Genomic DNA, 19,952 nt, shown 5'->3' on the forward strand with positions numbered 1-19,952 from the left:
TTCTCTCCAGGACTCAACTCTTCACAGGGGAGTTAGAATAGTGATTTCACAGGCTAATGTGCTAGGATAAGAATAGAATGGTAATGTTTGAGAATGACTTTACATAACTCACTATTAATGTGCAAAGTAAAAAACAAAAAACTTTATAACAAACTTACAGGTTCCACTGATCGAGGTTTCCGAATCACTCACTGACTCCTTCATTTAACAATACTTGTTGAACATCTACTATGTGCCAGGCACTGAAGCAAGTAGAGTTCTAGCAGTGAACAAAATGAAGTCACATGTTCTTAGTTTACAGTCCAGTGATGAAAGACAGAAAATAAACAAATAAATGATATATACTATGTCAGGTGGTGATAAATGCTACAGAAGAAAGAATAAACAAGAGACGTTACTGGTGAAGGGAAATATTACAGTCCCAGTGGCCTCTTTGCTCTTTCTTGAATACACCAGGACTAGTACCTCATTTCTCGGCAATCAGCCCCTTCGTATCCTTGATAACAATGACAGGAAAATTTCTCCGCCATCACTGACAGGTCAGTATCAGATGCTTTTCCTTTCACAATAAATTCCCCATCCTCAGAGGCCTCTATGTGGTAACTTGCAGGGTTCAAATGAAGATAATCAGGAGCTGTCCACGTCTTCCTTAAGCACCTCCCGTTATTCCTGCAGAGGTGAAAGCTGCACACCTCAGCAGCTCTGCTCACGTTGACTATGAAGCTCCCTAAATCAGAACTCACGAACTGCTTCACCTTTGTACAGTTGACCTAGAAATGTAGAAACAAATGGGTGTTAGTGTTTTCCCTGGTACTGATAAGGTTAGAGCTTCTAGGCCTACAGGCAGCTCTTTCGTCTAGATTGAAATCTATAGCTTGGTTGCCGGTATTGAACACTTAGGCTCCTGTGCACAATAACACAGGGGTCCCATATCAGAAAGGGGAAAGGTCTAAGGAACAGGAGATGGAGAGTATGTTAGAGTCAGGCTAACTGACTGAACTTGCAAATGGACCCCAGAGTCAGCATATGACACCTTGTCTTCCTCCAATTCGCGCTGCCTTTTTTTTCTCCTTCTAGCTCCAAGTTAACAAGTGTGAAAAGGAGAGTAACAAGCCCAAATTAGAAATCATGCTGAAGCTGCTGTCCTCAGGCCACTTTCAGGTATTTGGTGCCTTTCATGGTTGTTCAGAACCTGAATCATCGTTTTCCACCAATTTATTGTGAACATGAACCTGTAGCCTTCTGGATTTTCCTGTTAATTATGCTCAAACATCAGCTGTCCTGGGTCCTACTCTTCTATATACAATTCAAACACAGGATGACCTGTAAGGCTGACTACGTAATTCGTGTGTGTCGTTTCTATAATGTGTTCTAAAGAGATGCCACCTGGGTTTTGCACCTAACTTCCCGATGAACCTCTTCTCATGAGCCACATGGGGCTGGGGTGGAAAGGTCACACCTGGAATGTCAAGAATTGATTCTCTCAATTTCTACCAAATTCTCATAGGTGAAGATAGTCATAAATAGTTTCATAAACAATCATCTCGGTGGCAACAAATGGAGTCTGTGAAATTCTAAGAATAATATCAGATCATTATGGACTTGCAAAAATTTAATTTCACAAAAAGTGTTGAGGATAGAAAGGTTATAATATTACACAACAGAGCTATAAACAAATGACAACTGGAAATAGAGAAGGGATTGTGATTCATGTGGATTAGTGAAAACTAGGAAGAATTCTTGGAGTATCTAATATCTCAGCTGGGAGAAATTTGAAGAGCTATATAAATCTTATTTTAAATGCTATTAATTTTCAGCTGATTTCCCTGTAGAGGAAAAATAGCTTTAAAATGGAGATTAAAAATTTACCAGCTGCTTCTACTTCTTAAAATGGGATAGAACACATTTTAGGTAGTGGCTAAATGCAAGGGCTCCAGCATCAGACTGTCCATGGCTAATGCCAGCTCCACCACTAACTAGCCTAACTACCTGGTACCCTAGTTAGGTTTCTTCTCTTTATTTCCTCATCTGTAAATGAAGATGACAGTCACTACCTCACATGGCCAGTAAGTGAGCAAACCCAAAACAAAAAATCTCTTAGCACACAGTAAATATTTAACAAATGTCATGTTATGATTACTATCATTACATAAAACTGACAATATTTATTGAGTCTTTTCTATGTACCACACAGCTATTTGGACTTTTATTCTAAAGCTGGTTTATTGTGGGGGTCATGAGAGCTTTCATTAGAGTGAGCTCTATAGGGAAACAGAGCAAATACTTTTAAAAAAACATTAAATATACCATCAAGGCATTGACTTACCTCAGATGAAGTTAAATTCATGTCTCCCCAAATCACAATGCCTGCGGCTCCCAAGGCAGCACTTTCTCCAATGGTACTAATTAGATCTTGCTAGATTAAAGAGAGTAGAGTTTATTATTAATATGAATGTAAAGAAAAAATGACTGGGGACTAGGATTAGAGGCTGACCTCAGTATAATAGGGCTGGGACTGAGCTCATACACTCTGTAAAGACAATTCTCCAATTGCTTAGAGTAACACAAATGTTCAATGAACCGATGCTTAACTCACACTCTATAGTCATATGCAAAGACACAAATATTTTTAATGAAAAGCTTACATTTTGCCATGCAGTATATTATTTTGAAGACAACCAGCATGTAAATAATCATCAAAAGTTTTTTGATTAAAGTTGACTAGGAACATATACCCACAAACCAGGTCATGTGTAGATAAACCAGAACAGAACCCAAAAGTTTTCCTTCTCCAAAGGCAATCCTCTTAGGTTCCTGTTCCATTCAGAAACATACCCCTGAGGAACTTTGCCACTGCAGTGACTCTCATGGGTTTGTGCCATTTTGATTCCAAGGCTAGGAGAAGGAACAAAGTTAAGGGCTTGCAGGCTCTGATATGGTTCAGCCTTTATACTTGGTCCCTGAAATTACCTGTGTTTTATTTCAAAGTATCTGACTTAATGGGCTTTTTTTTTTTTAACTTTTCCAGCCACTGTGATTTTTCCCAATATGGCTACGATAGATGAAAACAAGATTTCTGCAGAGGCAATTTTGGTTTTGCAATCTAAAAGGATTATTGCTTTGGTGTTTAAAGATTAACATGAACCTAGGCCATTTCAGGGGGAAATTAAGAGCTGAATATGTATAGTTGGTTTCCTAGTTTATTAATTTATATTATATTTCTCTACTCTTTAGGACACTATAAATTCTCTTTTCACTCCAAAGACGAATTTCTACCAGTTATATTCTAGAAAACGTAATTGGGTGATTTGGTAGAAAATGAAAGAACTTTAAAATGTATTTTACCCTTGACAGTTTATATTAATGTTAATATATGAGAGATAACTCTCTTTATCTGACACTTTTATAATCCACTACTCAAATTAAAAGGTTTTGCAATTTCAGTTTTAAAAGTTTGGTTTGTTTGTTTGTTTTTTTCTGTCTGGGCAATTTTGGGGTAATTTTCAAGATGGGAAGAGATTTGGGTTTAAATTAATTTCCCTTTCAAGTTCACATCCATTTCTGTTCCCCATGACCATAGTATGTGCTGAACAGGTCAGAACTAACATGACAAGAAGGAGAAGTAGTTTTGTGAGGCTCATATGAGATACTGTAAATGAACGGCTTTTGAAAATTATCAGTGGTATGATGAATAGGGACAGAGAAGGAGCCATCTATGCAGGAACCAGATGGCAGACTCTACTGGATCCATATCTATTGTCTCTTTTGGCAAAGACATAAGGGAGCAGAACTCCTCTCTTTACTCACTTTGAAACTTCCCTGAATCCTGTGATGTGATATTCACATGGTATGATTAGAGGGGCAGAAATCCCCAGCAAACTTCCTTTGAGTTAGGGCATTGTCATCACAGGAGGAAGGGAACATAGCGTTTACATTTTTCATCTTCAGGTTATTGGTCCATATTCAGTAAGTGTGGAAGCTACAGATGGTTGCAATGAAAGCCGCAACAACCTTCTGATGCTGATGTTAATTTCTTCCCAATATGTCCTTTAGTGTCATTATCAGAGAGAGTTTACTGAGACTGATTAAAAGCGAAATCTTCATGTTGACTGGAAATGAGGAGGCAGTAGCCTATATTAATGCAAATTTCTCACCAAATTAGTTCACTGTTACCTAGCAGAGAGCATGGTGCTAAAAGAATCACAGAGCAACTATGTTTGGGGGATTAGAAAAGGAACAGCACCAACCAGTGAGGGAAGACACAGATAAGATGCCTCTGGGAATGGATAGGGACCATTTGAGATTGTGAGCCATATGGATGGTGTCACATGAAAGGAAAAATAAAGGAACAAAGCAGATGTAGTGAAAACAAACCCAATATGGAATAGGGCTGCCTTGCCCTACACATCATCCCTCGAATCAAGGATTCAGAAGTAGAAGGTAGGGACACCCAGAGGACTCATCCTCCACGCTTGGGTTTCAGTCCCTGATGCTTTCCAGAGTGCATGTAAGTAAGGTGCCCACTGTGGGGAGCTGGAGCTTTACTAATGAGCTCCCTTTGTGTGTTACCAGAGGGAACATTAATTAATTACACGGATGAACATCTTATAATCTACAGCCAAGGAAATGCCTTTTTTTTTTTTTTTTAAAGCATAGCATCAGGTTATATCTAGGTTGTGTTTACATTTAGGTGGTGTAGGCAATCTGTGTGAAATGAGCAGTTACTGGCTCCATATTTTCCCGAGCTTTGGATGCTGCATTGATTACATTTGTAGATATCCCATGTTAAAGTTCAAGGCTTTGATGCTTGTTAAAACGTGATCCCCATACCACTAACATTTCCGTAGTGCTTCTAGTTTTCATGTGTGTTCTCTCATTGCATTTTCGTAATACTTCTATTAGGTAAGTAGAGCAGGTAATACTGTCCCATTTTGTTCACTAAGACACTCAGGCACTGAAGTAGATTTGCTACTTACTGATATATCCTTTTTCTAATATTACTGTATGTGTGTGTGTCTTAGGGAAGGTCAGAAATGGAAACTTTTCATAGTCTTTTAGAGTTTGGTACAAATGAATACCGGGTTTTAAAAAATTTGGAAGCGGGGGCAGGGGATAACAAGAAATTAGTAAAGGTCCACAAAAAATGAATCCATCGTGTAATGATATAGATAAATAAACAAACAAACAAACAAATAAATAAATTCATGAAGGTCTTTGGCAGCATGCAAGACTTGAGTGCGAATAAACAGAGAGAATAGAACTTTTATTTGTAAGTTTTAACTTAGGGTAACAAAAACATCTACTAATGATTTAACTATTGAATTTGGAAACTCACACTCCTCTTAACAACTTTCTATTAGGTATGGTCATAGAGACAAGGATGACTGGACAGCTACATCTATAGACTCATCCACTGGCAGCAGATTTGCAACTACTTCATGCCTATCTAAATTTTTAAAAAATTGTTTAATTGTGGTGAAAAACAGGTAACATAAAATATACTACCTTAGTCATTTTTTAAGTGTATAGTTCAATATATTTACATTATTGTTCCTTCTTCTACATTTCATCAAATTTGGCATTGCACATTAAAAAGAAACACTTTTGTTTTCTCTTGATATTTGCGATGGTGAGACCAGACGCAGGAATGTCCTCAATTATATTTCCACACGTATGAGCAGACTGCTGAATTTTAGAACATCCTCTTCGATTTTCTGAGCTGTTCACCACCAAGGATTTCAATAGCCTTCCAAAATGGCCCATCATAAGGGAAAACAATCAAAGTTGGGACCGGGAAATGAAGTAGTTCTGCTATGTCACTTTAACCCTTTCCAGTCTTACTTGTTCCTTAAAACAGTAATAATACATAAGATAATCAAAATTCAGTTGGCATAAATGAAGTGTCTAAGTGGATGACTAGTCAAGGAAGGTTTATGCTCCTAAGAGACCACTAAGTGGAATTAATTTTTCCAAGAGCATAATTAACAAAGAAATGTGTCTTTTAGTAATAGGGAGGAAATCCCCCACCATAGGGCAAGGAGATCCTTACCTGAGAAAGAAAAATAAAGGTTCGTCTCCGTACCCTAGCCTTGTGTAGACAAATACGGGCAGAGCGTAATCGTGGGATGTCATGACGGAGATCCTCATGGATTCATACACCCGAAATTGAGAGAAGCGCAAAATGTTTTCACTATCTGCAAGGGATTTCCTGACACCAATAGAAGGATATAAAGCAGCACTACTGTTCCAGAGCCAACAGAGCTCATTGTTTCTCAGAACCTCCTCTTCTGGGCATGACCCAGTATAGTTTGGGGCATAGACATTATAATTGTGGCAATCAGGATATAAATAAAAACCCCAAAGTCCATTGGGTCAGCTCTTAATTCCCAGTTTAATGGTTTCCTTCATGAAAGCTTTTGCGCTTTCTTCGAAAGTTGATTTGGCTAAATATTCAATGTCAGTAGCTGATACATTCTTTTTCATATCAGAAATCAGCTTTCTTGACTTCTGTCGATAGACATCTTTTGTGTTCCAGTTCCGTGCCCACTGTGGTCGCCAATATTCCCAGTCTATAACAGCAAGTCCACTGAAATCTTCAGCAGGGATGTAATAAGTAATATCTTGGTCAGCTTTTTCCAGATGTCCTTGCAAACTTGTGTTCTGGGGGAGACCCCCATTCATGGGGAATCCCTGTGATGTATACCAGGGATAGTATCCCAATCTGTTGACATAAAATATGGTGACATTTTGTCCCCTGGCCTTGGCCAATGGGCTTCCAATCACCTGAAACATTTTCAAATTTAGTCTTAAATTATATTTTATCAAACACTGATTTGTGGGAGCATTCCACGTGGCTATAAAAGGTTTCCTTTGATAAACTGGAAGTCTGGCAGGTTTTAGAGAAGAGATAGACTTCAAAATAAAAAATATGTGCAGCCATGATGAGAGATGTATTGGGTGAATAACACAAAACCTTATTTGTCCTTCAGATAATTGTTTCATGATAAGGTAAAAATTTTATGCTATGTTCTGCTTTAACGCACGCTGGATGACCTGTGGAGAGATTTAATTTCCTGTTAGTGATAATTCTGAGTGAAAAGACTCAAGTATTGAATGGGTATTATTACTATTTTATATTTATATTTTCTGAGTGTATTTTATTTGAAGGTCTTAAACAGACCTATAAATAAATCGAGATATGAGGCAACTGTAGTGACCTAGCTTCTATACAGGGGCAAGCAATGCAATGCAGCAAACTTTCATGGAGCACCAGGCTCTGTGTTCAAAATACAAAATGAATAGGATGTGATCCTTGCCTTCAAGGAGCTCACAATCAAATAAAGTTGTAAAATAATATTCACTACCATTTTGGAAAACTCATCAAATCCCAAGCATTGTGCTTAAGTGTTTTATAAATATTTATCTCATTTAATCCTGTAATAAGTGTGTAAAGCTTATAATTACATTTCCATTTCACAAATGAGGAAACTGAGGCTTCGAGAGATAAAGAGGCTTGCCTGATGTCACATTACATGGAAGGCAAGGCAATGTAAAACTGTAATAGTAAAAATTGGTAACAAGCACTACACCATAATTTCTTAGAGCAATTACTTCTCCTGGGGGTAGGAAGCAGGTAGGAAGAGAAAGTGACTGAGTGGCAAGGAACGCCACAGAGAAGATGCGACACTCGAGTTGAGCACATAAGATAGGTAGGGGCTTGGATGGTAAGAGAGGGAAGAAGATGGCAACCACTTTGTCAAGTTTCCTTTTTAGTCATCTGTTGTAAAACTACTCCACAATAACTATTTTTGAAAAGCTCATCAAAGGATGTGATGACATAAAACCTTTGCAGTATTCCATATCATTAAAATGAAAATGCATTATGGTTATGCCTGTCGCAGTGAGGTTATGGTGTATGGTAGACATTTGTCCTTTGACTAAGTGCCCAGGATATGGACCCCTTATTCTGTGTCTTGGTGGAAGGCAGAACCCATATTTCATTAAATAAGCTGAAATGTCCAGCTGCTTTCCCCACCTTCCTTGCAGCTTGAGTCCTGGCACATGACCTTGGCCATGCCAAATAAATGCATCCTTCCCTAGACTTTGAATTGCGATCTTGAGATTCAAAGAGGCTAAGAGGTGTTGTTGCCAGCGGTAACAGAAATTCCAGTGTCCACAAGAGGCAGCCTGTGGGGGCATTCACACCCTGATGTCCATGGTGTTACTGTTAGGTGGCAACATTGTCTTTACGGGACAACACAATTCCGCTCAAGTAATCAAGGTTTTGTCCCACTTGCAAACAATCAGGAACTCTGATTGATAGAGATTCTTTCAGTGGAAATGGCTTATGAGTATCTCCTCCAGCAAAGCCAGGGTGGGACAGGTTGCATGTAATTATCATTTTTTACTACCAAGTGTCACCAGCCAAACCTCATAGCATTTCTCAGGCATAAGACACCAAGATAAAGAAACATTTTAAGTAATTTATAAAATTTCATTCAAAGATATTTAAGAAGTACTAGGTTAATAGATGTACACAAAATATTAGTTTTTAAGCTCTACAGAGGTAGATATTTTTGTTCATTGAATAAATATTCGCACCGTGCACTCTCCACAACATGAACATGAATGAGATCACCACACGTAGTAACAGCAAATGTATTATACTGAGTGTCCAAATTACAGTTTGAAAAGACCAGTAATTTCAAGGGAGTTTAATTTTATGTGTTTGAAAATAATTGTGGTACTCAAAACTGCCTCTTCTCTTTGTTTTTTAACTATATTTCTGCCTCAGGGTAAGAAAAATGGATTTGCATACGGGTTCATTAATGGGGGGTAGGGAAGATTTTCTTTAACTTGAAATAAACTTCTTGTTAGAGAGGACTGAATATGTGTACCAAAAAATCTATCCTGCCAAATACTTCCTGCTTTTGCTTTTATTCAAAACACAGCTTCGCGCTGATTATTGTTTCCCTTCAGTCAGCCCCCTCATCACTGCCACCAAATGTCTTCATTTATTCACTACAAAGTTACCAAGTGATTCTTTTCTCCTATCCTGGATTGCTATTATTCTCTGTATTCCCCTTAACCTGAGGTGCAATCACTTCTCAGATGGCAGGCACAGCTTCTGGTAAAACGAGTGGGTGCACGACAAATACCGTCAAAATAAATAAGTAAAATTCTGTGCCACAGTCTTGTGTTTGCTCTTAAGTCTTAGGTCAGGGTGCTGGAGCACCCCTTGTTACTCTCCTAATTAAACATCGCTTTCGGAGAGGCGATCACTTTACTTGGAACCTCCCAGACTGTTTCGTCAGTCCCCTGTCCCCACCGGCAAATCTCTAGCTGTCTACTTCTCCTGCCCTCCTTCCTTCACCAGGAAAACCCCAAGCCTGCCCTTCCAAAAGTGCCCTCACAGCACCAGTCCATGGCTCCCTTGGGAGAGTGTGGTGCTGATAACACCAAGGCCACAGGTTCGGATCCCTATATAGGGATGGCCGGTTTGCTAACTAGGTGAGCGTGGTGCTGACAACACCAAGTCAAGGGTTAAGATCCCCTTACCAGTCATCTAATTAAAATAAATAAATAAATAAATAAATAAATAAATAAATAAAAATAAAAAGTGCTCTCACTTCAGAATTTTTCTTGAGCCCTTCCCTTCACCACATGGTTGTGGTAGCCTAGCAACCTGTGCAACTCTCCCCCCTTAACAAAGAGTCACAACTCATAACAGCCTCCCTGTCCTTTCTCCCAGGAAGGTTTGCTCCTTTAAACAGATTTCTAATTTGTAGAATTTTAGGAAGAGTTGACAAGACATTGAGAGTGGGAATGAGTGAGGAATTCAACCTGGACTTGTCCCTTAAATTTTATCAACCAGTTTACGCTTCTTAGGAGGGAGGTCTGTTCTGGGAAGACAGATGAAGGACCAGTTCCCTTCCTTCAACAGGGAAACTTCTGTGAAGACATTTTGAAGGCCCCTGGAAAATGATTTGCAGGGAAATGACACACCGGTGAAAGCCAAAGGGTAAAGGGAGGTAGCTTTTTCCTCAGACCCCTCCCCTAGATGAAGGAAGAGCCACAGTGAGGAAGGTTTAGTTGCTACTACATTGACCTTGACTTCGCAGTTCCAATGTCTTGCTCCACCGAGAGGGGAATGTAACAAAAGCAGCAGAACTATGGAGCCTGTCTCAGGTAGGCTCAAGAACCTCAGCTCTTCCTTTTCCTGATAGTGAAAAAGATAGTGAAGAGAGGAGGTGTCCCTGTAGGGGAGTCCGACCTGCCATGGACAGATACAAGAGTGTGCAAAGAAGCCTCTATCCCCTACTTATTTGTATGTCCCCTCTCAGTCCTCCCCCAAAGAAGCTTAGTTGCTTGTGGTAAATCAAAAAAATTTTAAAAAGAGAGTAACTCTCAGCATTCAGAAGCTGGCGGTACTCACAGCTAGACCGTATAATTAATTCTCCTGTTATATATAGACAATCTCACAGAATACCAACCTCACACAAGTTTACTCTCAGACCACAATAAAATGAGACAAAGAAAGGCCACTTTTTAGTTCTGTCTAAGCACAGAAAAAACAAGGTCGCTGCATAACCCATAAAATACCAAACATCTCTCTCTCTGAATGAATGACTGCTATTCTTTATCCAGGCATAAACATTCCTCTGCTTTCTGACAACATCCAGTCTAGAACAAATCCCCATTCTTAGATCCTCCCCCAAATCACCCAACCAAAACCTAAACCCAGTAATGGGTTTTCTCCAACACCCTCTTACTGAGACACCCCATGGTTCCCCAGGTGTGCACTCCCCCTCCTCACAGCAAGTGATAAACCCAAGTCATTTGACTGCAGGTGTGTTCTTGGTGGTCTCTGGGCATTGACACCTGTGTCAAGGCAGAGGCACTTCATGTTCATTTATATATGAATTAAGTAAATTATTGAGCACCTTCTGTGTACCAGGCTTCCATTCTGAGTACTGGGAATATGATAGTGAACAAAACAGACAAAAGCCCCTGCTGCCCTCACAGAGCTTAAATTCTTGCAGGGGAAACAGACAATAAACAGGATGACTTAATAAAATACATTAATAAAGTACATTGCATGGTGATAGTAGCAAAAAAAAAGAAAGAAAGCAGGGATTCACCTTTAGATGGGAAATCCTTACTGATCTGAAGGATTAGAGGAGTGAACCTGGAGGATGCCTGGTTAAGCATGGGTAGAAAGCAGGAGCAAAGGCCCTGAGGCAGGAGCATGCCTGCCTTGTCTGAAGAACTTCAAAGAGGTTAGTGGCCAAGTAAAAGGATCCAGAGAGCTAAGAGGAAGAGTTTTGTAGGCCTTGTAGAGACTCTCTCTCTGAAGCTAAGTGATATGGGAAAGAATTGAAGGTTTTGGGAAGATCTGAATGGTCTGACCTGGAGTTAGCTGGATTCCTGTGGCTGCTGTGTTGAGGCAAGCCTGAAAAGGAAAAGGCACAAACGAGAATAAAAGTAGGAACACTATAAGGAAGCTCTTGAGATAATTCAAGACAGAAATGAGAGTAGCTTGAAGCATTTATTTAGATCTTAATATTTCTAATAATTGCCACACAGAAAAATTCTAACATATATAAATAAATTAACCTGGCTGGTTTTGTTTTAATTTTGCTTGAAATTCTAAATTTATATTTTTGTATACACAGTGTAATTTTTTTTATTCATACAGCCTGGTGTTCTGTACTGATTTTTAAGACTACAGTGAATACTTTGGAAAAGCTTTTAAAAGCTTTTAAAAGCAGACACTGCTCTCTTAATATTAATGTATTAGTGGAAGAAATTGATTTTCCAAATCTATAACTCTTCTATTTCATTGTTTTTTTTTTTTTCATGACATTGTAATTTTGGTTTAAGATGTCAAGTGTCTGCTCCTAAATCCATAAGGGTTAAAGAGGTTTCCTGAAAGTCATGGTCCCTAAGGAATTTAATAAATGCAATGTTTTATTTCCAAGCCCTCAAGGAAAGTACTGACCAAAGTGATATTTTATTACCAATAATAGAAATATACTGATAAATATTTAACAGAATGGAAGACAGAGCAGAGCCACCAAGTTCAAAGTTGTATCCTCAATTCTGCAGCACTGATTATTAACCTGCTTTCTGATAAAAGCTTATTACAGCCAGTAATAAGCATTTATTTTTTTCCTCGGATGAATTTCTCCTCTTTTGAAATATCAGTGTCCTGCAAACTGGCTCTAAGCATTCCAGCAAAAAAAAAACCCAAAATATTTTAATGGTAGAGGTTTCTTGATTAAGATTTCTTCATAAATTTTTCTTTAAGATTCGATTTCCATTGGTTTATAATATAATTTACTTTATAATATTGTCTTTAAAGCCCATAGTTAATCATTAGTTACTGAATTTTATTACGACTCTATTTGATGTTATTATCAAAAAATACTGATGTCCTTTTATCTGAGAAAATGTCAGAACTATGCTATCTCGATAGTACAAAATTGTTTCCTTCTCCTCAAAATTAAGCTTAAGTTTTGTAAATATATGAAAATGACTATTTCAGCATCACTTGTGCTAATGGAAAATTCACTATTATTCAATGTAAAATGCCATATTTTTAATGAAGCAAGACTATTGTGCATTTTTAAGACATGCAATCTTATGTCTTAAAATCTTATGAAAATATGATCATCCTTGTATAAAAGTATATAAATAGTCTTTGTCAAAAAGTATTATTTCTCTCTCAGGACTTGAAATTTATTGCAGCCAAGATCAACAGCTTTCTTGGGAAAGCACACAAAGTCTTAGGACCACATTTTGAATAAAATATTCCCTCTGTCAACCTGTTTTTAACTAAGCTCCATAAGATAACATTAAGGTGATTTACATCTTCAGTTTTCTAATTAAAGTTTTTGAACTAAAAAGCAGTCTAGTGGTCTGAGAACTGTTACTTACGTCCTTTCAATGTCCAAAGTTAAGATAACTCAAGACACCGTCTCCCGCAAATATGACCCAAGCCATTGACTGGAAGAGCTCAGATACTAGTCGGGGTAACCAGATGGTAACTAGGGATGGGGAGCAGAGGCTCAACCTCAGGCTTGAGGCCTGGAACAGTATTTAAACAGGAGAATTTGATCCAGGTTCTCCAGCTGCTGGAACCAAATGTCCAGTTATAAGACTGGAATGGAAGGTCAAGCATTTGAGAAGTCAAAGGTGGAAAAATCACATTGTCCTGTCTCAGGGAAACATGGTTTAAAATCAATTTCTGCCTCAGTCCTGACAGGAGTGGCTTGGAAACTAGGGTTCACCCAGCTTTGCAAATGGCACCCATCTCTCTGTACAGGCATACATATTTCAGAAATTTGGCCAAGTGGAAATGCGCAGGGATTTACTCCAACCTGTTTGCAATGAAGAGGGATATATTTGTAGTGGAAACAGAAGACTGGAAATTTCTGTCTGAATTTCAAATGCACAAAATCTTTCACCGAGAAATTCTGCTTCTATATTACTTATTGCTTCATTGCTTGTAATTACCAAGGTTGGAAACAAATGTCCGTCATTAAGGGAAAGGTTAAACGAAGCATGACTTTCTATGCAATGTTATGCTATGCACCTATAATAAAGAATAAGGTTGCCTCTACATATTGATATGGACATTCACCAGATATTAAAATATTCTTTAAAGTATATATTTGTTTACAAGTGTCTGTACATATTCTTCAATTTTTTAAAAAGTAATGTGTGTAAAATGTTGCCATCTTTCTAAGAAAGGGATATACAGTGTTAAAAATGATAGCATTTTATATATCCAAACATAGTACCATAGTACTTACGACTATTCTGTGTCAACTGAAGCCTTTTGAAAATTATGCTTATGAACTGGAACTTAAATTTTAATTTTCTAATCTATGAATATACGACAGAATCTTGCCCACCAATCCTGCCCCTATGCCTCTCTGCAAGCCTGTTGCCCTTTCCCTTGTTGAAGTTTTCACACAGGTTTTCTAACCCAGATGGCAATCCCTCTGAATTAGATTGCTCTATGGACATTTTACCTCCATGCTCTGACCTCTCGGTATCTGAGTCATGTCTGGGTTTACAATGCCCCTTGGCACTGCAACTAATGTTTCCTACTTGAAATAGTCCTGCCAACCTTCAGTAAACTTGACTATAAGCTGTCAAACCCATCAAAACTACACAATCTGAGAAGATTTGGGCACATAGAGAAAATAAGAGCTGGTGAAATTGTGTTTGCATGTATTTTTCTTCACTTTTTAGGTTTAGATCTTGTATGATTAGCTGCATAGGTATTCCATATGTCCATTTAAGGCTCTAAGCTTCCACTCAGGTACACCCTCCAGATAGATGGTGAAACTCTTGATGTTGCAAATGAATGTGCCAATCACCATGATCATCAACCACGTTTTAATAAGTATTTGTTTATGTTATCATGGAACCAAGTGAATTATGCTTTGTTTCTATCAAAAAATACACTTGTTAAAACACCAACTGTAGTAGTTAACTAATTTTTAATTTGCATGTATTTTTAAAAAGACTATTAGAGAGCTTGTTCCCTACTTTGGTTGCTTATTCACAGGATATGAGAACTGTGTTGGATGTGGGTTAGTATAGAAAGTTGAGTTTCTGCATTAATTATAGCAACACATACTAACCATAAATGTGAAGCAAATACTTTTTTACCGAAATAATTTTTAATTCTTTAAAAGTAAGTTTACTTTTCCAAGACTGCTAATTGTGTGGTTTAATTACACAAACTTTACAACTTGAAAATATTTTAAAATAGATTTTAATTTCCAAATATAATCTTGAGAAAATTTCCTAATATAATAAGGAAATTCAGAAATGCTCCAATCATGGATTCTGGGTTGAACTAAGGATGCAGTGGGTTGTTCTGAAATGCCTATGGCAAAGATAGAAGTAATTCCAGCCTAAGTTAACAACCACTTTTGAACCACCCAATATATTGTGTTAAATAAATATGTCTCCTGGAAGAATGGAATTTGGTTTTTTTTGGGGGGGGGGGGTTCCAAATAGATGATAGGACAGAACATGAGATTCATTAATTTGCATCTATTATGAATATTAGACCTGTGCTTAGTGCTTAGGGAAAGAGGGTTTATTCTGTGAAAAAGACAACTGAAGATTGTTTTTGTAAGAAATTCATGCATCTTCCACTCTGTTATATATAGAAATATTCAAAACTAAGGAGAGTAAGGTTTCACCAAACAAGTAATCATAGATAACAGTGTAACTTTAATTAATGAATTTGTCAAAGCTTTCCAAAGAATCAGATTCACATAGAAATTTGTTGCTAAGGAAACATGTTACATATTATAATTCTCAAAAAAATATATAAAGAATATAAACCTGAATCTCTGTACATGAATTGTTCTGTAGTTTGTTATTTTCAAAAACTTTTAATTTTCTCCATATAACACCTGTTTAACTCTTTCTTCATGACTCTAAGTAAACACTAATTAAGAATCTGAGTACTTCAATTCGACAAGAGATCTTTCTTACATCATCAAACTGAATTCTAATTTAAAAGCAAGGCTGAAATAAATCATGTGACTAAGCTTACCTTGATATTGCTACAATAGCATAGTATTTATCAGTAAGATAACTATCTCCGGTAACAATGATTCTAACGTGTGTCACATTTATTGGAGGGATTCTAAAAGCCATGAAACAAACAGAAAACTCAGTGCAACTGTAGTTGTACCTGATTGGCATGTAAGAGGGTTGCATGCTACTATAAAAAAGAAAACACGTGAGGGGTATAGAAAAGAAGGTTTTGTATAAACAGGTGTAGAGAATCAAAATTATTATTAAGATAATTCAAGTCAACGTATGCTAATGGAGGAACGAAAGTTTTATCTTACAAGGTTTCTGTTTGTTTTGTTTTAATGTGAGATGTTTGGAAAAAAGAAAGCCTGTCCTTTTGTTACTCAGGATCTGGCAATGACGAAGATAGGGATAATCAAGTTTTATTGCCTAAACTATGTTATTTGAAAACTAATTTTTCAAATCTTTCGTTTATTTTTGATGTATATGACCATTGAAGTAGATAGAGTTTTTCCCCATCCTTAGGATATTACTTGACTTTAAGATTTTCTCTCTCCAATGGATTAAATGATTTAAGATTTATCTTCCTACTACTATTTTGGTACTTGTTCTTTCTTTCTTTTATGGAAAATCTAAATCTATTTATCCATATGTATATACATGTATATGAAGGTGCTTCATAAAGTTGGTGGAAAAATAGAATTAAATGATAATATGAATTTTTCCATGAACTTTTTGAAGTATTTCATATGTGTACGTATTTATCCTCTTCCAAATTACTAAGAGATTTTCTTTTTTAAAGTGCCTATTGATTATCATCTCTAAATATTCAGTCACTTTAATACTATTTGGGAAAAAAAATACTACTTTTATGACCAAAAGATACCCACTTTCTGAACACTTTTAAATGTTGCATATTTCCTAAAAACTGCAATACTTGTTCCAAATAGCAGTCCTCTACTGCTGCTCATCATAGTAGGTATGGCAGCTATAGAACACACCATGGAAGGTATGATAACTATAGAAAAAGGATTTAAAAAAATACTTTATTAAAGATTATGCAAAAATAAAATCTTTATCAAATAAATGCACTTATACTTTAATGGAAAACATTTCTGTCTGTAAAGTTACCTGGAGGATTCTTCATAGCTATCGGTTTTAAAAAATATTAAAGTGTGGCTCTCATTAAGCCACATGTTCCTATGGCTTATTTGCAGGTAGTTTACTCCTGCTTCATGGAGTACATTTTGATGCTATGGCAAGTTAAGAAGTAGTGTATTAGGTTATGATAACCCAACATACTGTACATAGCTGCTTTTCAGGGAAACTGCACATAAAGGAGAAATGAAGCAAGCCTTGATAGCCAGTAAAGTGAGAATCATTTTCAAATATAAATTTACAGTAAATAAAAAATTACTGGAAATTTAACTTATAACTCTCAGTGACAAATGTAATTTTTAGGATGCTAGTTTCATAAAAGCAAGCTCACATTTTTAAAGATACTTCATTTGAAAAGTAAATAAAGTAAGTGGAGCTAAAAAAGAAATTGTATATTCCAAGAAATTAAAATGAGGTTTTTTCTAACTCCACTAAGAGTTTTTAAAAACACTAAGACAATCTTTAAAATTTTTTCAAACAGAACAAAAAGTATATTTTAACTTTGCTTTTGTTTGCTGCTGGTCCGTTAGTCACCTGGTGCAAAGCAGAGGTTGAGTGGCAAAGGATGCCCCGTTGTAGTTCAGAGAAACATGTTATTACAGGGGTGACTCAGTCCTCCAAGTTAAACAGGAGGCTTGCATTAAATCTCTTTATAACTGAAGTCAAACTCTCTTAAATGCTTCTTGGTATACATGACCATTGCTTTCTGAAAATACCCAATTTAAGTTTACTAAAGAAAGAAGAAAGAAAGCTTGATTGAGACTTTAGTTGGAAAATAGGGAGGTAAAGAAAACTGTCTATTTAAAACTCCCAGATTAAAGACAAAAGTCGGGTCAAGTGCTTTGTGAACTACAATACATATTATTTTAAAAAATAGAATCCTAATACTTCATAATAATGGAATAATTGACTCTTACTAGGGCATTTGATATCACATTGAATATACTAGAATTACAACATGAATTTACTAGAATTCATAGCTCAAGATAGGGAGCTAAACATACATATTTGTTTACTGCATCCTTTTCAGCATAACTCATTAGAGAAAAATACAGTATAAAGCTGAAAACAAGAAGGGGTGGCATGACTCATGACTGAGAACAGGTAAACTTGAATGTCAGAAATTTTTAAAAAGCAAAAAAAGAAAGAAAACATAGTAGAAAGTTACAGAGGTATGAGCTATTGCTTCCATTGGAAAGACAAACCTTAAGATCCAAAAAAATGAGAGTGGAAGGAGGACAAATTATTAGAACAACCAATTAAAATATTGCATCCAGTACAGCAGAACCAGTTCAACCATTCAACTTCTCTGCATACGTAGAAGGGCAAAGAGCAGAGATTTTAGGCCCCATGACATTAAAATATAGAGAAATCTTTTCCAATAGAGGGTCCAGATTTTGTATGTTGGACCAAATACAAAAGCAGAGCTAAAATGGAAATAGTTTGGCCTCCCTAGTGGGCACAGAAGGGATATAAAAAGAAAGTCTTCTCAACCATGAGGGCGTTACACTCCTCTCCCACGGTAGTTTTCTACTTACTTTGATAATGATGGGGGTTTTCGCAACCTGCCTGTTTTCTACTCTCATGCTCCAGATAAAACCTTACTTGTCAACATGCCCCAACCCCTTTTACAAAGTCTGCAGTCCATCCTCCCACTCAGCACAAGAATCCTGTTGAGTAAATGCACCCAGACAAATGCAGGGGAGATCCCTGTGACGGATTTTTCAATCACTTTGGTCCTTAATAAATATAAACAGATGGCCAAGGATTTCTGAATATTTGATACAGACCAACAGTATGAAAGAGAAGAAATTAACAAAGGGAGTAACTGATGTCAGAGGAAATGGAACAGAATAAAATGTACAATAGAAACAATAAAAAATCTGATGAATATCCTCAGAGAGATTTAAGAACCTGTTGAACCTACAGACCAAAACAAGGCTAGTATGAAAAAGGAAACATACACTTACACAAGCGAAAAGAGTTCTTTGGAATTAAAAATGAATGTCAAAATATGGCGGAGACTAACCTAATATTCTAGAAGAAAAGGCGAGCAAATGTATAATACAAAGCAGAAAAGACAATGACTTAAAATATATGAGAGGAAAACAACACAGAGTACAGATGTGGAAGAGCCAAGATCTATCTACTAGTAATTTTATAATTGAAAAGAGAAAATGGAAGCAAGAAAACCGTTTGAAAAATATTAAAAGAAAATTATTCTGAGCCAAAGATAAGAGTCTAAATTAGGAGAGAAAGTCAGAAGGCTTTGTAAAGAATGTCTCCAACATAAAAATAAACATAACACAAATTTATGAAAGGCTAGAAAGTATTATCATAACATACTACTTGTGAGACGAAGATATAGGTTTCTTCTGATTAAAAAAATGGGTGGTGTGGAGCAATTAGATTCTGGGAAAACCAACTGTCTGGTCAAGAAGTTTTTGTCCGAATAAAGGGTGCTCTTATTTTTCAACAATTAGTGGGAGATAAGAAACAATACTGCCCTAGACAGTAGACAAAATTATCACTGGTCGGGTAACTCAGGACAGAGACAAGCTCTCCTTGTGTTTCTAACAGGTGCCACCTATCATCTTAGAGGGTATGTTTCATTTACTAAAGTATTTGTAGTATTCATAAAACATTTTGCTTACAGATGAGTCCTTTATTAATTTATCTTGAAAAATTATCATAAGCATGGAAATTAATTTAAATTTTTATCTTTTATTTAAGAAAGTATTTGACTTTGGGCTAGACATAAAAATGAGAAGTCAATTGACTAAGTATATAGTCTGAAAAACCAAAATTATTCAAGTCCACATAAATTACCAAAAAAAAAAAAAACCTGAATGTTTTACATGATGTGTTTTTAACTTGAGCAGCCTTTTTTTCCCACAAACCAAAATTTCTTAGAATGTATTAGAAATGTGGCAGTTCCTTTGATTTTAGCTTCTTTTACTTGCTATTAAATTTAAGTTAAAATAAATTTAATAATCTTTTCTTATTTAGTAAAAGTCAAATTACTGTCTGTGGGTAATAAGATTGGAGTATTTCCTACTTTCTTCTATGTATTTATTATATATTTACCTTTTTCTTTCATCTATGTCAATACTTCTTATGCCCTGATTGTTTTGGAGACACTGTGAGTTTATTTTTTTAATTAACTTTTTATTGAAACATGTTGATCGTACATGTTTATGGGGTACAAAGTTGTATTTCAATAC

The 19,952-nt window shown here is 36.5% G+C and overlaps 1 protein-coding gene across 1 annotated transcript; it reads right to left on the reverse strand.

Moving 5' to 3' along the window:
* Window positions 1-458: 458 nt before the first annotated feature.
* LOC134380892 (hyaluronidase-4-like) lies at window positions 459-7,002 on the reverse strand. Its single transcript, XM_063101026.1, is given in 4 exon segments — window positions 459-770; window positions 2,327-2,416; window positions 2,775-2,895; window positions 6,050-7,002. Coding segments are annotated over 4 exon segments (1,476 nt in total).
* Between the last annotated feature and the right edge of the window lie 12,950 nt (window positions 7,003-19,952).

This window comes from Cynocephalus volans, chromosome 6 (assembly GCF_027409185.1).
Source record: "Cynocephalus volans isolate mCynVol1 chromosome 6, mCynVol1.pri, whole genome shotgun sequence".
Classification (NCBI taxonomy): Eukaryota; Metazoa; Chordata; class Mammalia; order Dermoptera; family Cynocephalidae; genus Cynocephalus; species Cynocephalus volans.